Genomic DNA, 24,107 nt, shown 5'->3' with positions numbered 1-24,107 from the left:
TTTAATATCATGTCTCATTAACCCCTGTAGATTCTCCTACATCATACACATGTCCACGACAATAAACGAAACCTGTTTTATTTTGTTAGACGGTGCATGGTTACGTATTACTGTACAAAGTGGACTTTTTGCATGTATGCTCGTCAGCTTTAGAAGATATTAAATCTTATCATTAGTTACTGCGTTCAAATACTTATAGTCAAGTCTATACATGCACATATAACAAATACGAAAATCAAATAGTAGGGGGAAAAAGTCATTCAAGGTTTCGTAAGTGACGAAGATGAAAAAGAAAAACTAATCGGTCAAGAGATAATGAAGAGTTTTATTTTCACACGATTTTCTAAACAACATGAATCGTTTAAATTATTTTTAGTAATATTTTGTCAAACATTCTTTACAAGTAAAGTTGACTTTTGCTATGTCAAAATCTTGGTCGAAAATATTGTAATGTCATAAGAACAAAAATATTGTCGTACTGTCATAAGAACATATTCAAAGATTGTAGTGAATTCTATACGCTTTCAATAACTTTATTGCACTTAATACCTCTCCAAGGAGAACATCAAAACTAAAATACTTAAAATCATACAACAGAACCCGAATTTGCTTATTCAAACACACATAAAAGTACATTTTTTGTTTTACTTAATTATTCATACATATAAACTAAACGATCACACATATTTAACACATGACAATAGGCCCTTATGATGAGGCTGTGACTTTTTTAGGGACCGTCTGGACAACGACATGGGCAGCAAAAACCGGGTGGAGCAGGTGCACAACATTCACACTGTGGACACATGAGAATTGGTGGTGACGGTGCCATCAACTTACGCCCTCCACCTTTACATTGGAGAAAAGACATATCATTACTTCCCGTTAACGGAAAAAAACAAAACAGAGAGTGATATGGTTACTAGTTGCAAACAGTAAGTAGCTTACCTCCTAGAGGCAAACTAGTTGCTTGACATGGAAGTATTGGAGACAAGACCAGCGAGATAGCAAGAACGTATAGGAGTATGGTGAATGTTGATGACCCAGCTTTCATCGCAGCTTTAAGATGTATGAATGTGTAAAATATGTTATTGAACTAAACCAATTTACGGTTGATACTTGAAACCATGCATGGTGAGATGATGATTATATATAGCCTGGATAGAGAGAGGAAGTAAACTGAACAAGTTGGCCAAGAAGAGGACTTAGCAATAAAATAGTTAAGAGATCAAAAATCTAGTTACCATTGACCAATAGCAACCACTAGTTTTGGTGATTAAATTATCTTTTGATTTCACACTGTATTTGATCCACCTTTCTTCCCATGTAACCATCTACAATTCTACATGATAAGTAATAAAATGCTGCAATTATTGCAATTAGTTGACCTTGGGGTAGTTGCGATGAGATGACTTTCGTTTAGCGAAAGTTTATGAGAAGTAATCAGATCAAGAAATGTGTAACGAGTTCAAAATAAGATAAGATTACAAAACTAAAACGAGAAGATTCTTTGCTGATACCCAAAAATTCTATTTACATGAATAGATGAAGAAAAAACAATCTTGATAAGCTTAGAACTTCATTCTTTTAGCAGGACCTTGATCAATAATAGGATCGATTTGAGGCGGTTGTGACTCTCCTCCTTGTGTTCCAAGCTCGTCCTTTTCTCCTAACGCTTCTTGGCTTACATAACCTTCAGGAAACGGTGGAGGTGGAGGTGCTGGGGCTAACTACACACAGCAACCCAAAAAGCAAGTCTCAGTCAGAAAAAAATAAAAAAGAATAGGGATTTAAGTCAGCGACAATCATAGTGCCTGCAAGAGATGTTTAGTGATCCAGCAAATGCATTTTCTCAGAGTTACAAAAGTACCTTGCGGTATAATGAGGTAAGAATGGTATCAACTCGCTTCATTTCTTTCAGATCCACTGTCTCACTAGCAGGCTTCAACTCAGAAGGTTCCTTCTGGTTTTCAGTATCAACTGAAATACATAGATAGATTCACATTACTGATGAAGTTAATATCAAGTGCAACACAGAGCAGCCGATAAACAAGTACTTTGTTAACACCATACAATTGTTTAGCATTGCCCTGGGATTTTGATAATGAATAGTATTAGCTAGCACAGTTAACTGGAAAACTTCTTGCTAATTCAACTAAGCACACATGCATCGGCAATCAGTTCATACAAAGAAACATATATAGATATATATCGTCCCAGTTTATTAGATTAAATGGCCAAGCTGGCAAAAAAACTTTGTAACACATCAATTGCCTTTGTAACACAGAACAGAACCACCAATGTTTTGAAAGAAAATGAAACTTACCTTGTCTAATGGTCTCCAGTTTTGATGCAACATCAGAGAAAGCCTTGGATATATTATAAACAGTCCGACTCTGGTTCAAAACATACAAAATGAGAAAGAGAAGAGAGATAAAATATACCAGAAAACTAAAGAAGAAAACTTTCATTTAGTATCCAAAGAAAAAAGAGGAAGAAAACATACAACTCGAGCCGCAAAGACACTACAAAGCTGTGGAGCTTGGTATATAGAACCATCCAAGATATAATATGTTAGCATGGGTGTGACTTTCTCAGGACCATCCCTCTTTTGCTTACGGATGACGAACAGGTTTGGTTCAGTAGCATCAGTTAGCATATATTCTAGTCCTGTCATCTTCCTACATAGGTATACATGATCAATCAGTGGTTTCAATCAAACATTTTCACTGATTTCTCTACTAGAAGTTAACACTTGAACACTAAACCTAAACAATATCTCCCATTTCTCCAATTGCATCTCTAGAATTCAAACAGAAACCAAATCCTAATTCGACCTAAAAATATGTAACCTTTAGGAGCTTCAACATTACTCTAAACCAGTGATGGAGCTAGGGTTTTCTAAATCGTATCCGGCGATTGATTTGAAGCAAAATCGAAATTGGAAAGGTGAGAGGAGTTGAGGAGGAGGCTTACGAGAGGTGAGAGAGGTCGAGAGGGTGAATGGATCTTCTGCGAAGATTCTCGTTGTTGCAGGTTGTATCGTAAAAGGGAGACAAAGCGAAGTAATCGAAGATGTAGTTACGATCAAGAGGAAACGAATTGATCCAGAGCTGATCCCTGAAGGAAATACCAGTCATATCCGTGCCCGGAGGCTGTAACGGTGGAGGAATCTGATCCGCCGCATTGCCGTTGAAGGCATCGGCCGTAGCCGCCGAGAGCAGAGAAGAGTCCATTGAAGTGAGTCTCTCGCTTCGCCGCGAAGGAGAGAAGAGAGAGAGGGAGAGAATAGTATGGTTCGGCCCAATTTGGGCCCAATAAGACAACATGTGTAACGAACTAACAACTAACACTATTTTGTATTTTCTGGCAACATTTTTATCAGTAGTTATAACTTTTTTTTTTGTTTTGTCAACTGATGTTGTATTAAAAGATGCACTAGAGGCAGCGTATTAACGATTACAAGGCTACAGCCCTGCAGAAACAGAGCTTAAAGATACAACCACGACAGCACAAACTCTAGACTTTCACCCAAAACTAAAGGTTAGTCTATACAAAAAATTTCCTGCAGCCCTCTAACCATACCAAAAAACTCCAATTCAAACCGACGAGTTTGCTTTCTCTTCCACAAACAAACCATCAAGCCAACAAGGATACCCAGTAGCAACGTATGACTGCAACCTGCAATCGTTGGTGACGCTCTGTGCTATGAGTAAAGCTTCCCTGTTTGAAGACGAGTTTTCCACAAAAAAATTCCAGTCCCTAAAGGACCTTAACAACACCCCTGCTTCCATAGATTGATATCTAAAAGCCGGTGAATTTGCAGGTTTGGTAATAGCTCTTACCAAGAACTCTTCCTGCAAAGCAAACACTACTCTCTCCACTCTATGACTCTTCATGCTTTCGATAGCCCACATCAGACCTTTAAATTGAGCTTCTGGCCTGTCATTCACACTAGGAAGAGCTATCCTACTGTGTAGTAAGACATCTCCGTCATGATCTCTCAAAACCCAAGCACAACCTGCAAGTCTATTCCTCCTCGACCAGGAAATCCCCACATTACACTTAAACCAGTTATCAGTAGTTATAACTTATAAGGCAAATTCTCACAAATAACAAAAAAAACAACAAGTTTATATATTAATTATATTAATTACCCAAACTATCAATATGTTTATTTTTTGCATTTTATATGGTTTTGAATAAAAATAAAACTAATTTGACGATATGTTTTCCTATAATTTATTTATCATTTAAACTGTTAGTCAATATGTATAACTCTAATTCAGTCTTATATATTTATTTTCCGAATTTATATGTTTGATTAAAAAGTAAAACTAATTTGATGAAGTTTGTGTTTGTGAAGCTTCCGCCTCAATACAACATTCTCAACAAAAACAAATAAATAAATGATGAATGATGAATGATAATTTTTTCAACTACTGAACTTTGTCCCAAGATAACCTAATTAATTAGAAGGTTAACCTAAACAAAGACAGAGATCATCGAATGATATCAGAACACAAAGGTCAACGACAGTTTGAACCATATATAAGACGGGTTTTGTGTGTTAATTGCATGCACGTCTCCTTCTTGGACCAGCGAAGCCAGTTGCTTTATGTTATAGTTTTTATATAGAAGTTTGGTATACATATACCGATATACGTATATGTTTAGGCCATTAATTGGTTGGGACATCCATTTTGATCAGCCCAATCTTTGGTTCTTCAGGTTTAAAATCCACTCTTCCACGTTGTATATTACTTTTATTCACTTGTCGAACAAACCATGTTCAATCTGGATTCTATATTTATATACTGAAGAACTCAAAATTCAAACGTTTGCAGACGTACGACGAATACAACGTTAAAACATTTAACTAGCATCGACTAATTAAACGGCACCAGAATTGGTTTATTGATTTTGTAATATTTATAGAATGCTAATCAAAATCATACATAGTAGTTTAATTATATTTTGGTTGTAGACAGCTGACTAGAGTTTATTTTTGTAATTTTTTTAACACTAGTTGACCTACTAATAACGTCGTGCTTATTTGATTTTTCAATTAATTAGTTTCATTATTGCCTAGTCCCTAGAAATCTCAAAGCTTTTTGTGTTTTTTTGTTGTTGTTGTAAATGTCTATCTCCTTTGTACCATAGAAAGAATAATGGAGAAGCATCCTCAAGCACTTCGGTTATGTACGTTGATCTTCATCACTTTTTATGCCCTTTTGCATCTCGTTAAAGCACAGGACCAAAAAGGTATATATATTATATACATACACATAGTTTTGTTGTTTTTGATACCTTTTCGTTGAAAATATATTCTGACTAATTAGTGTTCCGATACATTTCCCTTATATGTGTTACTAGGATTCATCAGTTTGGATTGCGGATCATTGCCAAACGATCCTTCTTACAACGATCCTTCAACCGGATTAACATACTCGACGGACGATGGCTTCGTGCATAGTGGCAAAACCGGAAGAATCCAGAAAGAGTTCGAGCCGATCTTCAGTAAACCGTCTTTGAAACTTAGATACTTCCCGGATGGAGTCCGAAACTGCTATACTTTGAATGTCACACAAGACACAAACTATCTGATCAAAGCTGTATTCGTGTATGGTAACTACGATGGTCTTGACAATTACCCGAGTTTCGACCTTTATCTTGGTCCGAATTTATGGGTAACGGTTGATATGGCTGGACGTACCAACGGTACTATCCAAGAGATCATCCACAGGACTTTATCTAAGTCTCTCCAGGTTTGTCTCGTTAAGACAGGAACAAGCACACCTATGATTAATACGTTAGAGCTACGACCACTTAAAAACAACACTTACAATACTCAGAGCGGCTCTCTCAAGTATTTCTTTCGATATTATTTCAGCACCTCAGTCCAAAACATACGGTACTAATCATGCCTTATTTATCTAATCAAGTTCGTTAAATTTTGGTTTCTGACTCAGTTTGAAAATTTTGGGTTGATCAAATTTTTTTATTTTTTTTTGTCGTCTATTACATCATCGAGAATAGAGATTTTTGATCATAGTTCTATTAGGATAAAATTTTCAATATAAATTAAAAATAAAAATTAATACAATTAAGTGTATTTATTGCAATTTAACGATTATTTTTCAACTAATCTTATTAAGTTTGGTTGCAAATCAATTGGATTGCGTTCATATTAAGTTTTGTTCATTTCGTATAAACATTTTATACCATCTTCGATATTATGAATTTCGATTTTTTTTTGGTTAATCAAACAAAATTTTAAGTAAGTTTTGTTTTAAATAAGTTTCAGTCTCTAATAATACAGGACTGAAATGTTTTTGTTAGGTACCCGGATGATGTCAACGATCGTAAATGGTATCCCTTCTTTGATGCAAAAAAGTGGACAGAACTAACGACCAATCTCAACATAAACAGTTCTAATAGTTATGCACCACCACAAGTTGTAATGGCGTCCGCCTCAACCCCTATAAGTACTACTGCAACGTGGAACTTCTCATGGTTACTGCCATCTTCCACGACCCAATTCTATATGTACATGCATTTCGCCGAGATTCAAACTCTTCAGTCCATCGATACCCGAGAATTCAAAGTGACATTGAATGGAAATCTTGCTTACGAACGATATAGTCCTAAAACGTTAGCCATGGAAACTATATTTTTTTCGACACCACAACAATGTGAAGGAGGGAAATGTCTCTTGGAGTTAACGAAAACACCAAAGTCTACTCTTCCTCCTCTCATGAACGCTCTCGAGGTTTTCACCGTGATCGATTTCCCACAGATGGAAACAAATCCAGATGATGGTATGTCTATATATATGTGTTTTAGTTTTCTTGTATATAAATCTTTATTATCTTTATGGGTTGTTTATTGATGTAATTAACAATAACTTTGTTATAGTTGCTGCTATGAAGAGTATCCAAAATACTTATGGATTGAGTAAAATTAGCTGGCAAGGAGATCCATGCGTTCCTAAACAGTTTTTGTGGGATGGTTTAAACTGCAATAATCTAGATATTTCCACGCCGCCTTTTGTCACTTCCTTGTAAGATCAGTCTTTATATTATTGTATTAGTTATGTCATAACTCATATGGTCTTATCACCTGTTCATAAACTATGTGTTTAGAAACTTATCCTCAAGCAACTTAACGGGGATCATCTCGCAAGACATTCAGAATCTATTACACCTACAAGAACTGTAAGTATTTTGAATTCCACAACTGGGCTAATTGTTCACCTTATTTGTGTATTATCTATATAACATGTTTTGTGCTTATTTAGAGACTTGTCAAACAACAATTTGATTGGAGGAGTACCCGAATTTTTAGCTGACATAAAATCACTCTTAGTCATGTGAGTCATTTTTAAGAATACATTTTTGTTTTGTCTATTAGTCTCCTTCCACTATCTAATTTTGTGTTTCTCTTAACAGAAATTTAAGTGGGAACAATCTTAACGGCTCTGTTCCTCAAACCCTTCTACAGAAGAAAGGACTAAAGTTGAAGTAAATTTTTATCATATCATAAATATTTCGTTCATGAGAATATATATATATATATATATATATTGATGCATTCATAATTCATTTATCCTATAAAAACATTTGTAATCCATAGTGTTGAAGGAAACTCGGATCTTATTTGTCCGGATGGATTATGTGTAAACAAAGCTGGAAATGGTGGTACCAAGAAAACGAGTGTAGTAGTACCGATTGTTGCATCAGTTGCGTCTGTGGTTGTTCTTGGATTTGCATTGGCTCTCTTCTTTGTGTTCAAAAAGAAAAAGACATCAACCAGCCAAGGTATACCTATAAATTTTCCTTAAAACATTGCAATCAATATATGTACATGTAACGTATACAAAGTCTCATTAATTATACTGATGCATTATTGTAACGTTATAGGTCCAGCATCATATACGCAAGAATCAGAAGCTAGAACAACCGGGTCTTCAGAGCCGACAATAATGACTAAGAATAGAAGGTTTACATACTCAGAGGTTGTGACGATGACGAAAAACTTTCAAAGAGTTCTTGGTAAAGGAGGATTTGGAATGGTTTATCATGGAACTGTTAATGGTACTGAACAAGTAGCCGTTAAAATGCTCTCACACTCATCTTCTCAAGGATATAAAGAATTCAAAGCAGAAGTAAGTTATTAAGAAAAGTTTGTAGAAACACTAATGTTCCTCAAGAGTAACATGTCAAGTTTTGATGTATTGTTCTTCTTCTTCTCTAGGTGGAACTTCTTCTCAGAGTTCACCACAAAAATTTGGTTGGCCTCGTAGGATATTGTGACGAAGGAGAAAACTTGGCTCTTATCTACGAGTACATGGCTAACGGAGACTTGAGAGAACATATGTCAGGTAAGTATTTATAGTTTTACAAAGACATATTTGTTTGTGGTATTTTCACATATTCATATATTGGTTCAAATGTAGGAAAACGAGGTGGATCTATTCTGAATTGGGAAACTAGACTAAAAATAGTCGTCGAGTCTGCGCAAGGTTTGATATGAGTTTTAAAATAAATGTTCCATATAAATTTCTTCTATTCATTTGCTTAAATCCTTGATGAAATTGAAATTTGTTCCATAGGTTTGGAATACTTGCATAATGGATGCAAACCACCAATGGTACATAGGGATGTCAAAACCACAAATATATTGTTGAATGAACATTTTCAGGCCAAACTAGCTGATTTTGGCCTTTCGAGATCTTTTCCGATTGAAGGAGAAACTCATGTGTCAACAGTTGTTGCTGGAACTCCTGGATACCTTGATCCAGAGTAAGAGTCATAATCATTAATAACCATTATCATACTTTTTGCAGATTTTTTGTTTGATTTGGATAACATTTTGTTTTGCAGATATTATCGAACAAACTGGTTGAACGAAAAAAGTGATGTTTATAGCTTCGGAATTGTACTATTAGAGATCATCACAAACCAGCCTGTGATCAATCAAAGTCGTGAAAAGCCACATATAGCAGAATGGGTTGGGTTAATGCTTACAAAAGGAGACATTAAAAACATTATGGATCCAAAACTCTATGGCGAATATGACTCTGGTTCTGTCTGGAGAGCAGTTGAACTAGCAATGTCGTGTCTAAATCCTTCCTCAGCTAGAAGACCAACAATGTCTCAAGTTGTTATTGAATTAAACGAATGCTTGGCTTATGAAAACTCAAGAGGAGGAACGAGTCAAAACATGAACTCGCAAAGTTCTCTTGAAGTGAGCATGAACTTTGATATTGGATCTACCCCTGATGCTCGTTGATTAGACGACTGCAAGATTCATTTTGTCTTTGTTTTCTTGAGTGCATGCATTGTCGTTACTTTAAAGTAAACTTTTATAATTTTGTAATATCTTTATGTCATTGATGAATGTGATTTATTGGAACCAAGATAAGTAACAAAGACTCGATCTATAGAACAAAGAAATAAAGATTCAATCACATATAAGTAATTTTGGTGGAAGAGACAAAGGCAAATATCTAGGATGAGAAGCCAACATGTTTGTAATTTTCTTGGGATTAAATATTTCTCAGGATTAATTCGTTTACTAACTTCTGTGCTCTCCTCATTAACCAACTTAACGAGATTTGTAAACTACCTTAAGTTTGGTTCAAAGTATGGAAGCTTTAGAGATAACAATAGGCCCGGGGATGAGTCAAGTGGTTGACGGATATCATCACTCACCTGCCAATTCCTCGCTACGACCATCTTCGGTCTCAATTCACGTCATTTATTTGAGGTGATCGATAGTGACTTGTTCTGTACGTCTCATCAATGAAGTTTTGTTATGTGTATATTTCTTGTGTGTCAAAATAACACAAATATAGTTAACTCAATTACTTATCATTAAGGAAGTAATTAATATTTATAAGTTTCAAACTAATCCATTACAAATGACATGATTATACTACATGTACTTTATTTATTCATATATCATAATTCTACTCAGAAAATTACGATTATATAGTCTAATATTCATGGTGTCAAGCTAGTAGTATATTATAATTATATATAGTAAAAAAATGCTTATAACCACTTGACAATCGGGAAAATTTATGGTTATAAGGTGTTTTTGTTTAAAACGCCACAAATTTTTTAAGCTATAATATTATAGCCACGAATATTAAGACACAGTCACAAATAGCCAAGTGACTATAGAGATTTTATTTAATGTATAAATACATGCATAGAAAAATTAACTTTAAAAATTATCAGCTAGCGTAGCGTATGGTATATGACCGTATTTGTGATGATTAAAGAGGTAACACTAATTAACAATGAAAAAAAAAAGTTGAAAATGTATTTCGTTTTCTGAAATATATGGAACAGAAACAAGTTGAGGAATAATAAAGTCAAATGAGGATACGATAATAGAGAGATATACCATTTGGTGATTGTGGACAACTGGATGATTTTTTTTTTTTGGTTTTTTCCAAATTGAAAGGAAGAAGTTGCCAAGTTGATGAAATAAAATAAAATAAATAGTAATAATCAGCTTTCGTCACTAAAATGCATCTTCTGATTTGACAAGATACTTTGGTTCTTGATTCCGTTTTATATGATAATAGGGCTGCAATAAATACTAATAAGGATGTTTGGTGTGATTTTGCGGACCATAATTAGAAGTATGGACTTAATTATGACTGGTATGACCAAAACCTCGGATTTTTAGTAAGATATATAAAAGACTAATTAAGATTTAATATGTATAAAAACTTTCTAAAAATAGGTTGCTTCACATGGACATGAGCTTTGGTCTAAAACGTTTACAATATGGAAACAAACAAAAGACCATAACCGTTCAATTACAACAAAGTCAACAAGAATGATCGATCTCTCTTATCTCCCCAGCTTGCAACACCCAATTTCGAATCCACTGACTTTTTCTTTTGATTTACTAATTATTATATACAAACTTCAAAATCTTTTTCTTAGAGTTTTCTGTTTGTTGGTAGATAACTTGAATATATGATTTTATGAAATTAATAAAGTAATGGATTATATATTGTATATACTAAAATCGTCAAATTTTATATTTGACTTCATATGTTATTCATCGATATAGAAAAAGAAAACTTTTTTTTATAACAAACCATACCAAACCTAGTCGGTTGCATACTTGCATGCATCTTTGATTGCTTGATTGCGTTGATGATGACTTGTAATTTAATTTATATCTTCAACCAAAAAGAAATTGGATTACTATGGTTTGAGTTAATTACCGTTACACAACTGGCCTAACGAGACTCTTCCAAATGTTAAAAACTTTTTTTTTTTTTGATTAGACCTTTTCGTCTTCTTCTCTTATATGGAGTCCATGTTCGGAAAAGGTATAATCAAATTTCATTCACAATTTTATTTTGTATATTATATAAAAGCCTTGTAACACATGGCATGATTTTGGTGTTTTGTTTACATCAAACGCATGCACTTCAAAAACAATGATTCCGGAACCGAGATATATACATTCTTTGCAAATTTATAACTCATAGTTTTCATATCTCAGAGTCAACATGTTTATTAGATAAAATAATTGTGAACTTTGCTATTTTTTGAAAAAAACATACTAGCATATAATTTTATCCAAAAAATAGCATGTTATTTTGAGAAAAACATAGCGTCTCTTTTTTGTATATTGCAAAGAAACAAAAAGTTGATAGTCAATGTAACTATACCCAAGTCAAAAAAAAAAAAAAAAACACATACATCAAAAGAACATAATTAATAGAATAGTATAAAGTGAAGAAGAATGTGTTTAAGGAGATTTAGGGACGAAATAAGACAAAAACCAAAAGACAAAAAAGAAGAATAAAAAGATGGAGATGGACTGAGAAAGAAAGCATGTGGTGAGCATTTTAGGGTGTTCGAGTCAGGTTCGAGTTTATATTCTCAAGGCGCACGCCTTCCTTATTCTTAACTCTTCTTATTAATTAATCTCCATCCTAAACTATTACACTAATCTCCATCCAAAAATATGTTTTAAAAGCTCTCTTTTTATATCTTTATTTTCAAAATTAAGATTTCTGTTTTTGTATATGTTTTATCGGCTAATTCAGTCAGTATCGATAAAAAAAATAATTAAAATGTTATATAGTGCATTATTTCTCAAAATAACTACAACATTACCTAACTCGAATGTTATTATTATCTTTGGGAAAATAAAAACAGATCTAAAGTCAAAAAAATTTATATGGATAATGTTCATAAGTGCAAATATATATATATAGACACCAATTAAATAACCTTGCAATGTGGAAAAAAAAAAGGATGAACATATATTATACTATTATTGTACTCCAAAAGAGTTCTCCAAGTAAAGCTAAAACTTTTTATGAAACTAAAAAACAATGTAGAGAGATGACACTTTTCTAAAACACTTTTGTTGATAATCATCGCTTAATAATTGCAATTATCTTACTCTTTCTTTTCTCTAGTAAAGTAATAAAAAGGGTGAAAGATAAAAATGTTGTAGTCGTAGAGAGATAATTAAACATCTTGCGGCTCTGTTTTTCACAATTTCTTTCAACCCTCGATTAGTTCCACAGATTCTACAAAAAGATATATATATTTAATATGAAAAAAACCAAACTTTATATAAAAAGAAATGCGAAACAAAGACTGGAAAGTGTAAACAACACTGCCCGACACCAACACCTTTCTCACAGAAGTGCCTTTCTTGAGAACTGCTAAAACAATCAAGACGCCATGATTCTGTTTGTTGTTGATGATGATCATGATTCATGATGATGATGAACTTTAAAGTATTATAAATCTGCCATTCCAATCAAATCAAATACATAGATTTTTGTAACTGTTCAACACTCTGGATGATGGATCTGATTAGGGTTTTGTAAAGGAAGAAAAGATGGGTGGAATAAAGGGAACGTAGGAGGAGCAGAGGAGAATGAGAGATTGGTTGGATCAATCTTGGGTCTCAAGTTTTCTAAAGCTTTTACTTGCGATCTAAGGAACTTTAGATAATTAGCAGCTTCATCAAGCATTGAAGCAGTGTCCATCTTCGTCCCACCTGGAACCAATGTTTGCAAAACCCTAATCTTCTCACTTATCCTCTCCCTTCTCTGCCTCGCTGCAACTGTCTGAGGATCCGTAGATATCTTCACGTTCTTCCTCTTAGGTTTTTCAACAATCTCCAAACCAAAATTCACCGGTCTAAATGCAGCAGCTCTGTATATCATCTCCTTCATCTGCGCGATCGCCTCTGCATCCGGCTCGGCATTATCAGAGACACAAGTTGAATGTTGGAAACTAATGTTTGATGAACCGCCTCGTTCTTTCTCTGTTCTTGGTTTCTTGGATTTCGATTGGTTCTCGTCGTATATGAGCTTGAAACCTCCCTTCTCCGAATCATCTTGAGGACGAACAAGACGGAAGTGACTTCCTTTCTCGTCTCCTCCTCTGTTTCTCTTCAAAGACTTAGGCTTTATCGCTGTTGTTTTCGTCTCGGTAGTGATCTCTCTGTTCTCAGACTCTGCAGAGGAGACTCCACCAAAGCTCCAAAGAGTCTGAGAATCTGAGAAAAGCACAGAGATACCTTCATCGTCTTCCGTTGAAGTGTTGTTGCTGTTCGACGTTGCTGATAATAAACAATCGAGCGATGATGGATCTATCGAACCAGCTCTGTTTCCAACATGTTGCTGCTGTTGAACCTCACCAATAACACCAAGATCAGACATGAAACAGCTGCTAAGATTCGGATTAATGAGTTGATGGTGATAAGAAGAAGAAGAAGAACAGAGTCCTCTAGCCATCATTAGCTCGTTTCCTCCCCAAATCAAATCCGATCCTTGATGCTCCATGATTTTGCTCTCTCGTGACATTCCATACATAGCTTGAGCGTAGACAGATTCCAATCCTTCCATCAGATCAAACGCAATCCTAAGAAAACAAACACAAATGTGAGATACATACGCAGAAACAGAGCAAAAGACATGAAACCTGGGATTACTAGTTTCATGCAAAGGGGAAAAAGATTATAAAAACAAAGCTGATCTTCAAAGAAACCAACCTTGTTCTAATAACGGCAGAGCACATGAAAGACTGAAACAGGAAGGAAGAAGAAGAAGAGAGAAGACACAGGTGAGTTGATGACAGGAAACTTGAGAAACAATGTTTCTCACTTCTGTCTTAACTGAGATGAAACCCCCAAAAGGGAAAGAAAGAGAAGAAACAGAACGATAGAAGTGCTGGAAAAGGAAAGAAAGTAAAACAGTCTGTAAATGAAAATTTATTTCTGTGCCTGTAGAAAGCTCTGTTTCTGTTTCTGTTTCTGTTTCTGTTCTGTAATGAGAGCTCTGCTACAAGAGTTATAGATGGTTTGCTGTAAGAAAAGACTTCAAAGCCCTATACACACCTCTCTCTCTATGCATACCCAGATTTGTTATTATGCATATATATATAGAGAGAGAATAAATATAGATATATATATATATATATATATATATATATACATATAAATATATATATCTTATTGGAAAGGTCCCAACTTACGATGAGATCAATTGTTCCTCTGTATCAAGCACTAGTTCTGTACTTGTGTAATAGATTGGTATGGATCGTTAAGCTTTAATAATTAGGATTAATTATACCCTAACGGTCTGTTTTATACTTTGATTACACTTTAAAACTTACTTATTCATATGAGCAAACTTATCTATATTGATCGGTTACTAACTACAAAAATAATTTACTTTGAGGTAATTTCTTACCAAAGTTAACAATAATTATATGACTTTATGGATGCGATTTAGATGAGTCTTTTTTTTTTTTTTTTCTCAAAGAGACAATGACAATGCATATATATATGCCATATAATGCAAACTCGAATGTAGATATGAAGGTACGACATGTTCGTTAGCCCAACGTCAGCGACACGTTAAAATTAAAGAACCCCGGCGGCGACAGCTTCTTTTCTTTTGTAGAAGGAAAGAAAATGGTATAAGTCGATCATTCTTAATTACGATTAAATTGTTTGTTTGAAACCATTAGAGTTAATCTTTCGATGCACCATACTAATTACACTGTCCTAGTGAGATCGTTGGATACACACGACCACTACCATTGAAATTTCAAGTCGTCACAGAAATATTATAAACGTTTAGAGACAATAATATTTGAAACGTATTTAGTTGATTGATACGTCTCCTAAACTGGATTTAGCTACTTAATTAAATCGAAAATTATTTTAAATTTTCGTCGAAGAGAAAAGTGAGATTACTTGGAGGTTAGTGAAAGTAGTTTAAAGTCTAAACGAATAGACTATATAAATATAGGAGCAATGAAGTCATTTTTAAACAAAGTATTTGTATATACACTAGCGTTTTGAATTAGGTTGGTGTGCAGAAATAGTTACTGCAATCGAAGAGCATCTTTTTTTCTTTCTTTTTTCTCGAAACCCTAAGACAATAGATATAATAATTGATTGATACTATATGATTATGCACTTGATGAAAATAAAAAGGATTTGTATAATTCAAAAAAAAAAAAAAAGTAGCAACGAGTGCTTGAGCAGAGAAAAGGACTGACATCCTTTTTAGCATATCGTGCGAGCTGAAAAGTTTTTACGGGAGAGAGATCGAAACGAAGCTGTGGTTTTAGGGTTTGAATCCTTTTTATTTACTTTTGGTGTGGATACAAATATTAATTGTATAACTATCATAGTACATTTAATTAATCATAGTTTTAATCATCATCAGTCTGTAAAAGTAGTTCATAATTTATATATATATCATTCTTTTTTTTTTGTTTACCTTTTCGTTATCATCATCAGTCAATAATGATCAAAATATATAATATCACATCGATCTATCTTGTAACACTTTCTTCTAGTACAGTAATTTTTCTCGAATTCTTTTTGCTAGAACGTGATATTAGTTTATAGTAAATTAATAACTCTCTTTTTCTGGATCTAATATGCACTTGAAGATGAAATTTTCAGCAAATATCCATTAAAGAAGATGATGATGATTGTCGATCGATATATATTTATTGAAGGAATCATTTTTGGATTTTTATTTTCTAAAATTTTGTAATTTCAGGAATAATTTGTAAAAACTCTAATATTTATGGTGAATATTGTAGGTAATATTACAAATTAACTAAATTCTCATATTTTCAAGGTTATATTCACCATCAAAATTTTATCAGTAAATTATCCATCAAATATAATCAGCGATCGTTATATTGGTGTTTTTTATGAAAAAATACACGGTAATAACTCATACCAAATCATCAATATTCAATTAATGCTTTGTAAATTATAAATTATTTTTATTAACTAACGCTCATATACGAATACTAACTTTGGTAATTAAAAACCGTTCGATGCATGGATTTCTGGTTCTTGTTTTTTCTTTTGAAACAGATAGGTTATTGTTCACTTGCTTTCTTACATATATCATCTCTACAAATTAAAATTTAGAGTTGTTACCTTCTTGGTTTGTAAATTACAATTAGTCATATGTTATAATACATTAAATATTGTCTCAATTTATAACATTTAAAATGTAGTGGGTCTTTTTCTTAACACTCACCAATATCTCAAGAGAAAGAAAAAAAAGATCTTGAGAATTTTCAAAAATTTAAATTGAGAGCAAAATAGTTAGGAAGTTATGTGGGGCTAAGTAGATATAGCAACATCAGTGAGGGAACAAAAGAAGTGTTTTGGTTTAAGCGTAAAAATATACAAATATACATCGCAATCCGTAGAACGGTGTGAAAGAGAGAGCAAAGAAGACGACATGACCTCTCTGCCCAACCACATGTCTTCCATAATCCCACCACAGCTCATTCAATTTTTATTTTTGTTTCTTTTATAAATTGTCAACTTTGTAACTTATATCATGTTTTTTTTTTCACTTACCATCAATATATTTCTAGTTCCGGATACATAAATAAACATAGTAGTAGATGTTACAAACAGCTGAGCTCTGTAATCATCAGTTTATAAACCTAACAACGACGCACTACAAGAAAACATACTGATTTCCGACAACGATATTGATAGGAAATTTACTCATTTTACGCATATATTGCACTCATATACATAAGAAAGAACAAAATTTTATCCTTTGATTTACTTTAAATAACTTGATATATCATAAAAGTATAGCACCCCAATTATGTGTGTATTGCTAAAAGAGCGATCGATATCATAGTCGTTTACCTAATTATATATTTTCATATATGGGTAATCTACCGAATTCACCATTTTTATTGAGGTTTTATATCTATGCCCTATCTTAAATAGATTAGATGACTAAACTCATTAGTCCAATCATTTTTTTTCGTTTAAATGTGTAAGAGCAATATACATGATTATTTCACGGTTTAATAGATCAAAGAACAAATTTTACATCATTTCGATAGAAATGTATACACCTTTCTTTAAAAGTAACATTTCCGAACATATGGAATATATTTTACGAAGAAAGTAATTCATTTTACATTGTTGTATGTATATAACCATAAATGGTATAAAAGAAAAGAAAAATGGGTAAATGAAGATGAACATCACATTCACAGTTGTTGACATCCTTAGGATACTCACAACGAAAGAGACCTTATTATTTTGTCCATACATGTGACATGAACTCCATTTTTTTGGGTTGAATAATACCAAAACATATATTAATTGAGAGACCCATAACAAAACAAAAATTCTCAAATCAATATTAACTATTCCTTCACACCTCAAGCAGGGAACCAAAAAATGTCGGTCGATAACAACTTCTCTCAATTTAATCGACGAATTTGACTTCCCACGGTCATGGACCGATCCAATGTACCACCTATAGTGAAACCGACCATGTCGGTTTAATAAGTCAACTCGAGTCTAATTACTTTGTGACAAGAAACCATGTATACGTAGTTACTCCAATAGAATTTGCATGTAGATCTTATTAGTAAATAAACGATGGATTAAGATCACTTAATGCATGATTCATTGTAGAGACTAGTATAAGAGATTAGTGTATAAATAGAAGTAAAGGATTTGTCGGGGGTATGTCCATGATTCTGCGCCCATGATAAAGAGATCAAAGTGGTCCATATTATCGTGCACATATATATTGTCAAAACATGAAACAAATCTCTACGAGTTTAAGAGGAAGACGACAACGTTCCGATAACATTCTTTCACTTTCGGATACTTTGGCTCGGTACGGTTTAAATGGTCCAGACCGAAGCTGTACAGTAGTAAGCGAAGCTAAGCTTAAGCTTCACTCTTCTTCTTTGCTCTCTCTCTCTCTCCCTTCTATTATTAGATGGCTCACACGTGAACACAACGTTCTCCATATGCACGTGGCTCTCTTTCATTGGCTGTGATCTTTTAGGATTGTAGTCCCACGTGGGAAATCAGCATGGCGTCATATTGTGGGGACTCGCAACTTTTATTCTTTTTTGGTTAAGGATCGGAGTATCCATATCTTTTTTAGTACAATTTTTTCGTTTTCGTTTACGTTATGTGTATTGTAAACATCACCCCGTTGATGAAGTTGAATATTATATCCTGTAAGAATAAATGAATCTTGAAAAGGATACGAGCTTCAATCATACTTGTCTCTTCCGTCTTGACAATACACATATACGAAACATAAAACATTATCATGCATGCTTCAAGAAAATTTTACTTGCTATCGATTATACTAAAACAGGATATATACATATCTAGTTTTTGTCAACAACATTCTTCTTAAACATGAGTAGTGATTTCATAACAACGATACTACAATGAGTAATTGTCATCGATGGGATGACACACGGTCACACGTTGCTTCGCCATTGTCTCCCCGACACCAAAGTTGTATATGTTCTTTCTTCTTTTTGTCTGAAATCTAGCGAAGGGCCACAAAGGTTCAATAAATGAAACTAGTGGGCTCAAGCCCACGTATATGTCATGCTCTCAAGATTTGAGAAAACCACGAGACGTCGACCTTTCTTTGAGCACGTGGAAACTCATGGTCCTTGCTTTGGTTTAGTTTTCTGCTAAACCCATCCTCCGGTCCGGTTAAACTGGATAATGGTAAAGAAAGACTCGACCGAACACGCATCTTCTTTCTCTTCCCACAATAGTGTCAAGTGATTGTGATCAGAAACAGATATTTCGCTAAAGATTAGCCCGATTTAGGAAAGATGATGATGAAGTTAGCCAAGAGAGAGATACAAAAGAAAAAAAAAAACATGTGGCTGTGTGTGTAAAAGACCGAGTCACCCGAACATCTCCACCTTCACGCCATTCTTCTACCACTCGGACCTAACCAACCAATACCTTCCACGTCATCTGCAATCCGCGTTCCCGTGAGATAGGGATCTTTACTTGAAGCAACCAGACATGACCGCAGAGTCACACACACACACACCACCCTAACCTTCACAAGTTTCTGTCGTCCCCTCGTATGGAATCCATTGTGGGGCGACACCAAAATATCTTCTTCTTTTGCTTCTCTGCTTCTTCTTCTTCTTCTTCTTCTTCTTCTTAACATTTGTTTCTTTCAGGTGGATTAATTGATCTCCATCTACATAAAACAAAAACAAAGATATAATCGTTTCTTGGATTTGGGATTGATCTAAAGTGAGATTTCAATCTTGGCACTTGGTTTTTGGAAGGTAACAATCTGGTTCTGTTTTCATTTCTTTAGGTTACGTGTATGGGAAGGAATTAATAGAGCTTGTTTCTGAGCGTAGTGAAATTAAAGATGGGAGGAATGAAAGATGAGGCCAAGAGGATAACTATTCCACCATTGTTCCCAAGGGTTCATGTGAATGATACTGGAAGAGGAGGCTTGTCTCAGCCATTTGAGGGCAAAACAATGTTGATCTCTTCTAAACAACGTCCCACTCTTGCTTCTCCGACCAACATCTCTGATTCTCTTTCCACTTTCTCTTTGTCTCTTCCTCCACCGCCAAACACCGCCCGTCTCGTAAGTCTTTGATTCACTCTTCTCACTTGCTTGATTGTTTGTGTCTGCATGTTTTTGTCTCATTAGTACACGGATGGTTTTGATCAAATTAGAATTGGCAATGCGGTTTTGGATATCACTTGATGATGACCTGTCTGAGTACGTTTTTTCTAACAGATTGATGGACCTGAAAAGAATCAGTTCTCGCCAATCTGCAACAACACTAAGTTCGAGGGGAAGATGAATATAAAAGGCATGATTTATACAAGTCCTAGAGGATCATCAGTTACTAATACTAAGCCTAGTTCAATAAAACATAATGAGTACCTCAAGAACCTTACCAACTTGGATTCTCTTAAGGTTCCTGTTGTTAAAAGCTCAGAAACAAATCCACAAGCAAACACAGATTTGTCACTCCAGTTTTGTACTAGTAGTAGCGGTAAAGCCGGAGGTGAAGCTGTTGGTTCTAAGATCCTTTTGCCAGAATGCTTGGAAGATGAAAGCCAGAATGGGTCTCCTAATGTGATGAAAACTCAATTATATAGAAGAAGCTTTGCTGAGTTTAACAATGAAACTCAAAAGAAGCCCAAAACTCTGCCTCGCCGTGAACAAGATGCTTCAGACTGCTCTGCTATAGACTCTTTGTCTGGTATGAGTGCATCTTCTTATGATATTGCAAGAGTGATAGGTGAAAAGAGGTTTTGGAAGATGAGAACATATATGATCAAGTTTGTATCCTCTTCACTTTTTCTTATGATTCCAGCTTCATAACTTTGCCGTATTTCTTACTAGTTCTTCTTGATATTTTCAGTCAACAAAAGATCTTTGCCGGGCAAGTATTTGAGCTGCATAGACTGATAATGGTAAGCTTTTAATAACCATTATTGATTCACTGGAATCTGTTTTGCTTCCTATGCTTCAGCTTACTGAACATGATGCAGGTTCAAAAGATGGTTGCAAAATCACCAAACCTGCTTCTTGAAAGTAAGCTTGATGGTGGCAAACATACTACAATGAGGTCATCTCATCAGCTGGAAATGGCGGCTTCAAAGATTAAAAAACCAAACACAGAGAATCAGAAACCTGTAACTGAAGAATATCCAGAGCATATGAAACCAAAGCTTCCTCTACCTTCCATAAGCAAAGAGCTCATGGCCCCCATTTGGTCACAACAGCTACTTCCTCCTCCTGGAAACCAATGGCTAGTTCCTGTAATGTCTCCCTCTGAAGGTTTGGTCTATAAACCATATGCAGGACCATGTCCTCCTCCTTCAGCCTTTATGGTTCCAGTCTATGGCCAAGATTCGCTCGACTCAGCATTCAGGTTCCCTGTTTCATCTCAATTTAGCCACAGTTACTTCCCACCGCCTAACTCTAGGACAACAGTTGACCACGCAAACACCTTTGGTCAGTATCAAAGATGGTCCAGCACATCAAGCCACATGACTCAAGCCATTCCATTTTCTTTAAAGAAGTCTCAGGAATCTAATGACAGTGAGGTACATGGAAGCACAGCTTCAAGTCCACCAGAGAAGCATAAATTTGAAGTGCTTCCTCTTTTTCCTACAGAGCCTACCCATCAAACTGATGAGTGCAAGCAGAAACAGCAACCGCTGCTTCGTGCCATTAAAGCCATTCCTCATAATTCAACATCTGCCTCTGAATCTGCTGCAAGGATCTTCCGTTCCATTCAGGAAGAGAGGAGGGAGTCAGATCATATGATTAGTTAGTTTTTTAAATTTGAACCCTTCCACATTCTTTTGCTCTAATTGCTTCTTCATCTAGTTTAGAATTTCAGTATATTCTATTTACTCTTCATATGAAGATGTAAATCAAATACTGTCACTATACATCAAACATACACACACACATACACATCTTACATTGTTATTGTATTGACAAACAGCTAATAAAAGATAAACTTTTGTGGTTCTATTCATTTCTCTTGAATGCAGTTTTGAAAGGTTGAAAATTTAAATTGCATTACTTGCAGACTTGTTTAAGCAATGGAACAAGAAGATACTGATGCTTCTTGGGAATGAAAAGTTAAAGATTTGTTTAGCCGTTAAAATGTCTATATTATCAGTGTGGAAGGAGACAGTAATGATCCGTTGTGTCCATGCTACACTCAAATTCCAAAAACATTTCAGAATAAAAACCAAGAACCAAAAGAGCACAAGAACAAAAGAGACTCGTTAGAACCCAAGAACCTTTGGTGCAAGTTTGAGTAAAGGCCCCAATGCGCTTGGCGCAAACTTTCTTGCAAAGAGATAACAAATTTGAGTTTGCTGATCATTGTAGAAGCAACCTCGACCTCGTGTAAGCTTCTTAAGGAACCTCTCTGTTATATCAGCTTTGCTAAAAGTAGCTGGATGGGCACCACCTCTTGACCAATCTGTCCAAGTCAATGTCCTATTTGCAAGCGAATACGAATTTCCAATAGAGAGCATTGTTGGGAAGTAATGTTCATCCACATAACATGGAGGTCTACAAAACTCTTTGAATTTGTGATAGTAAACCATATCTTCAACAATTTCAAGAGCAAGTCCTCGGTTAATTTCAAACCACTGAGACCCTTTTCTCCATTGGCTTAGATGGACTTCTGGTCCCATTGCATAGCTGTATCTACCTCTCCCATAAGGCCCGTCCTCGTCAACAGAACCCATGAAACTGTATCTTGATCTGGAGACATAATTGTAGACAAAGCTGAAACCGCGAATAGGAATGCACGCTTCAGAGAGCAAAACAAACCATTCGTTAGAGATATCAAGCAACGCATTAGCTAAAAGCCTCCTTTCAGCATCACACATACTCATTTCTCCCCAAGCCACAGGCTGCACACGTATAAAGAAACTCCTAAAGTGAGAGAAACCAAATGAAGATAGAAGAAGCCAAGATAAACAAAGGAGTTTTTATATTGATCAACAAAAGTACCTGACTTGGGATCTGTCTTTCATAAAACACAGATGAGCTTGGGAAACCTGATCTATAATTTGGCAACGCATGAACATATACTGAGTAAAATCCCTCATGCCCTTTGAAAAACCTTTCCCAAAGTGGAGCAAACGGCAAAGGTCCTTTGGTGAGAAACATGAATGCCATTTTAGGAACCCTTTTAAACGGATATTCAAGTCTCCCTGGCTCCATCGAAGCACGCCAAAGAAGCTCGCTATCATTCATGAAGTGCCAAGCACTCAATGGAGGCTTAATAAAGCTCTCTAACGTTGCTTTCTCATCATACGAAGAGATCAGTGCGGATGGAGCCAAAGTTTGAATATTTAAGTACTTGATCATGTGCATACTAACGACTGAGATTCCAAGAACCAAAACAAAGAACATCAAGAAAACCTGAAGCCCTCGCATAGGTAAAAGAGTACTCCTAGATTGGTTTGTATGCCTCGGGTTAGGGGCTGATGAAGCATTATCCTTAATCCCTTCCTCCATCCCCATCAGTTTTAATCTCTTGATTAACAGAACCAGTTTCTTGGAACTAGTTTAGCGTACACAGAGATACAACACTTTCTATTACTTTCACAATTACAATTTTCTTCCTATATATTTCCCAAATCTCAGATTAGCACTCGTACAAATCAGACAAGATTGAGAGGATTTTACCAAACGGGGATGATGTCCGGAAACACAAGCAAGCAAAAACGTACGAGAAGTTCCAAATTCCAAACTAGTTCCTGTCGTTTTGAAAGAACAGAGACACTTAGGATGATGAGTTCACATGTTTGATTGAAAAAAAAAAACAAAAATCAAAACTTTGAATATGGGAAACTAAATTTACCAGAGAAAAGAAAATTAGGATTTGGATCTTCTCAGTCACGCATTTTGTTCAGCTGTCGGAATCGTTCATGATTCAAATGTGAATCAAAGAGACGTGTTAATGGAGCTTAAGTCTTGTCTGATGATCTCTTTCGAAGGATGTCTCTGAAACTCTTACCTGATTTTTTGGTATCTACTTTTGGAAACAGAGAGAGCTTAAATGTAAGAAACTCGGAGAAGAAACATATAATAACGCATTAAACCCTAGTAAGTCACATTTGTATATCTTGGTCTCTCTCTTCTGTAACTGACGACGATCTCAGACGTTTTCATAACAACAATTTCACAAGACAAAAACGTATTATGAGTTGATTAATTATTGTAGTTAATA

General features: G+C 35.0%; 6 protein-coding genes across 9 annotated transcripts; 2 read left to right on the top strand and 4 right to left on the bottom strand.

Moving 5' to 3' along the window:
• Positions 1-502: 502 nt before the first annotated feature.
• On the bottom strand, positions 503-1,144 carry LOC17893641. Its single transcript, XM_006300097.2, has 2 exons — positions 949-1,144; positions 503-849 (listed from the first exon to the last, which is right to left on the bottom strand). Exons 1-2 carry the CDS (start codon positions 1,052-1,054, stop codon positions 731-733), a joined length of 225 nt encoding a protein of 74 aa, XP_006300159.1. The 5' UTR covers positions 1,055-1,144; the 3' UTR covers positions 503-730.
• A 260-nt stretch (positions 1,145-1,404) lies between these two features.
• On the bottom strand, positions 1,405-3,294 carry LOC17891166 (mediator of RNA polymerase II transcription subunit 6). The gene is made up of 5 exons (XM_006298188.2): positions 2,977-3,294; positions 2,507-2,681; positions 2,327-2,396; positions 1,871-1,980; positions 1,405-1,730 (listed from the first exon to the last, which is right to left on the bottom strand). Exons 1-5 carry the CDS (start codon positions 3,234-3,236, stop codon positions 1,572-1,574), a joined length of 774 nt encoding a protein of 257 aa, XP_006298250.2. The 5' UTR covers positions 3,237-3,294; the 3' UTR covers positions 1,405-1,571.
• Positions 3,295-5,171: 1,877 nt separating this feature from the next.
• On the top strand, positions 5,172-9,417 carry LOC17890564 (receptor-like protein kinase At3g21340). Its single transcript, XM_006299864.2, has 13 exons — positions 5,172-5,265; positions 5,377-5,914; positions 6,343-6,821; positions 6,919-7,063; positions 7,146-7,217; positions 7,301-7,372; positions 7,452-7,523; positions 7,636-7,820; positions 7,923-8,167; positions 8,257-8,383; positions 8,459-8,524; positions 8,615-8,804; positions 8,886-9,417. The coding sequence occupies exons 1-13, from the start codon at positions 5,172-5,174 to the stop codon at positions 9,292-9,294; spliced, it is 2,694 nt and encodes an 897-aa protein (XP_006299926.1). The 3' UTR covers positions 9,295-9,417.
• Positions 9,418-12,810: 3,393 nt separating this feature from the next.
• Positions 12,811-14,117, bottom strand: LOC17893057 (transcription factor bHLH87). Its single transcript, XM_006297886.2, has 2 exons — positions 14,059-14,117; positions 12,811-13,928 (listed from the first exon to the last, which is right to left on the bottom strand). The coding sequence occupies exons 1-2, from the start codon at positions 14,082-14,084 to the stop codon at positions 12,848-12,850; spliced, it is 1,107 nt and encodes a 368-aa protein (XP_006297948.1). The 5' UTR covers positions 14,085-14,117; the 3' UTR covers positions 12,811-12,847.
• Positions 14,118-19,150: 5,033 nt separating this feature from the next.
• LOC17891808 (protein HEADING DATE 3B) lies at positions 19,151-21,883 on the top strand. Of its 2 annotated transcripts, XM_023786023.1 has the most exons (6): positions 19,151-19,456; positions 19,545-19,655; positions 19,734-19,969; positions 20,126-20,676; positions 20,760-20,811; positions 20,890-21,883. In XM_023786023.1, the coding sequence occupies exons 3-6, from the start codon at positions 19,745-19,747 to the stop codon at positions 21,676-21,678; spliced, it is 1,617 nt and encodes a 538-aa protein (XP_023641791.1). In that variant the 5' UTR covers positions 19,151-19,456; positions 19,545-19,655; positions 19,734-19,744; the 3' UTR covers positions 21,679-21,883. The 2 variants fall into 2 exon arrangements, with proteins under 2 accessions (XP_023641791.1, XP_006297383.1); XM_006297321.2 differs by having other exon boundaries at positions 19,151-19,655.
• Positions 21,884-22,007: 124 nt separating this feature from the next.
• On the bottom strand, positions 22,008-24,035 carry LOC17891085. Of its 3 annotated transcripts, XM_023786025.1 has the most exons (4): positions 23,739-24,035; positions 23,564-23,634; positions 22,883-23,438; positions 22,008-22,782 (listed from the first exon to the last, which is right to left on the bottom strand). In XM_023786025.1, exons 3-4 carry the CDS (start codon positions 23,396-23,398, stop codon positions 22,144-22,146), a joined length of 1,155 nt encoding a protein of 384 aa, XP_023641793.1. In that variant the 5' UTR covers positions 23,399-23,438; positions 23,564-23,634; positions 23,739-24,035; the 3' UTR covers positions 22,008-22,143. The 3 variants fall into 3 exon arrangements, with proteins under 3 accessions (XP_023641793.1, XP_023641792.1, XP_006299117.1); XM_023786024.1 differs by having other exon boundaries at positions 22,883-23,634; XM_006299055.2 differs by lacking the exon at positions 23,739-24,035 and having other exon boundaries at positions 23,564-23,691.
• Between the last annotated feature and the right edge of the window lie 72 nt (positions 24,036-24,107).

Source organism: Capsella rubella, unplaced genomic scaffold, assembly GCF_000375325.1.
Source record: "Capsella rubella cultivar Monte Gargano unplaced genomic scaffold, Caprub1_0 scaffold_3, whole genome shotgun sequence".
NCBI classification, from domain to species: domain Eukaryota; kingdom Viridiplantae; phylum Streptophyta; class Magnoliopsida; order Brassicales; family Brassicaceae; genus Capsella; species Capsella rubella.
Note: the sequence above shows the minus strand (reverse complement) of the source record. Positions and strands in the feature narration are given on the sequence as shown.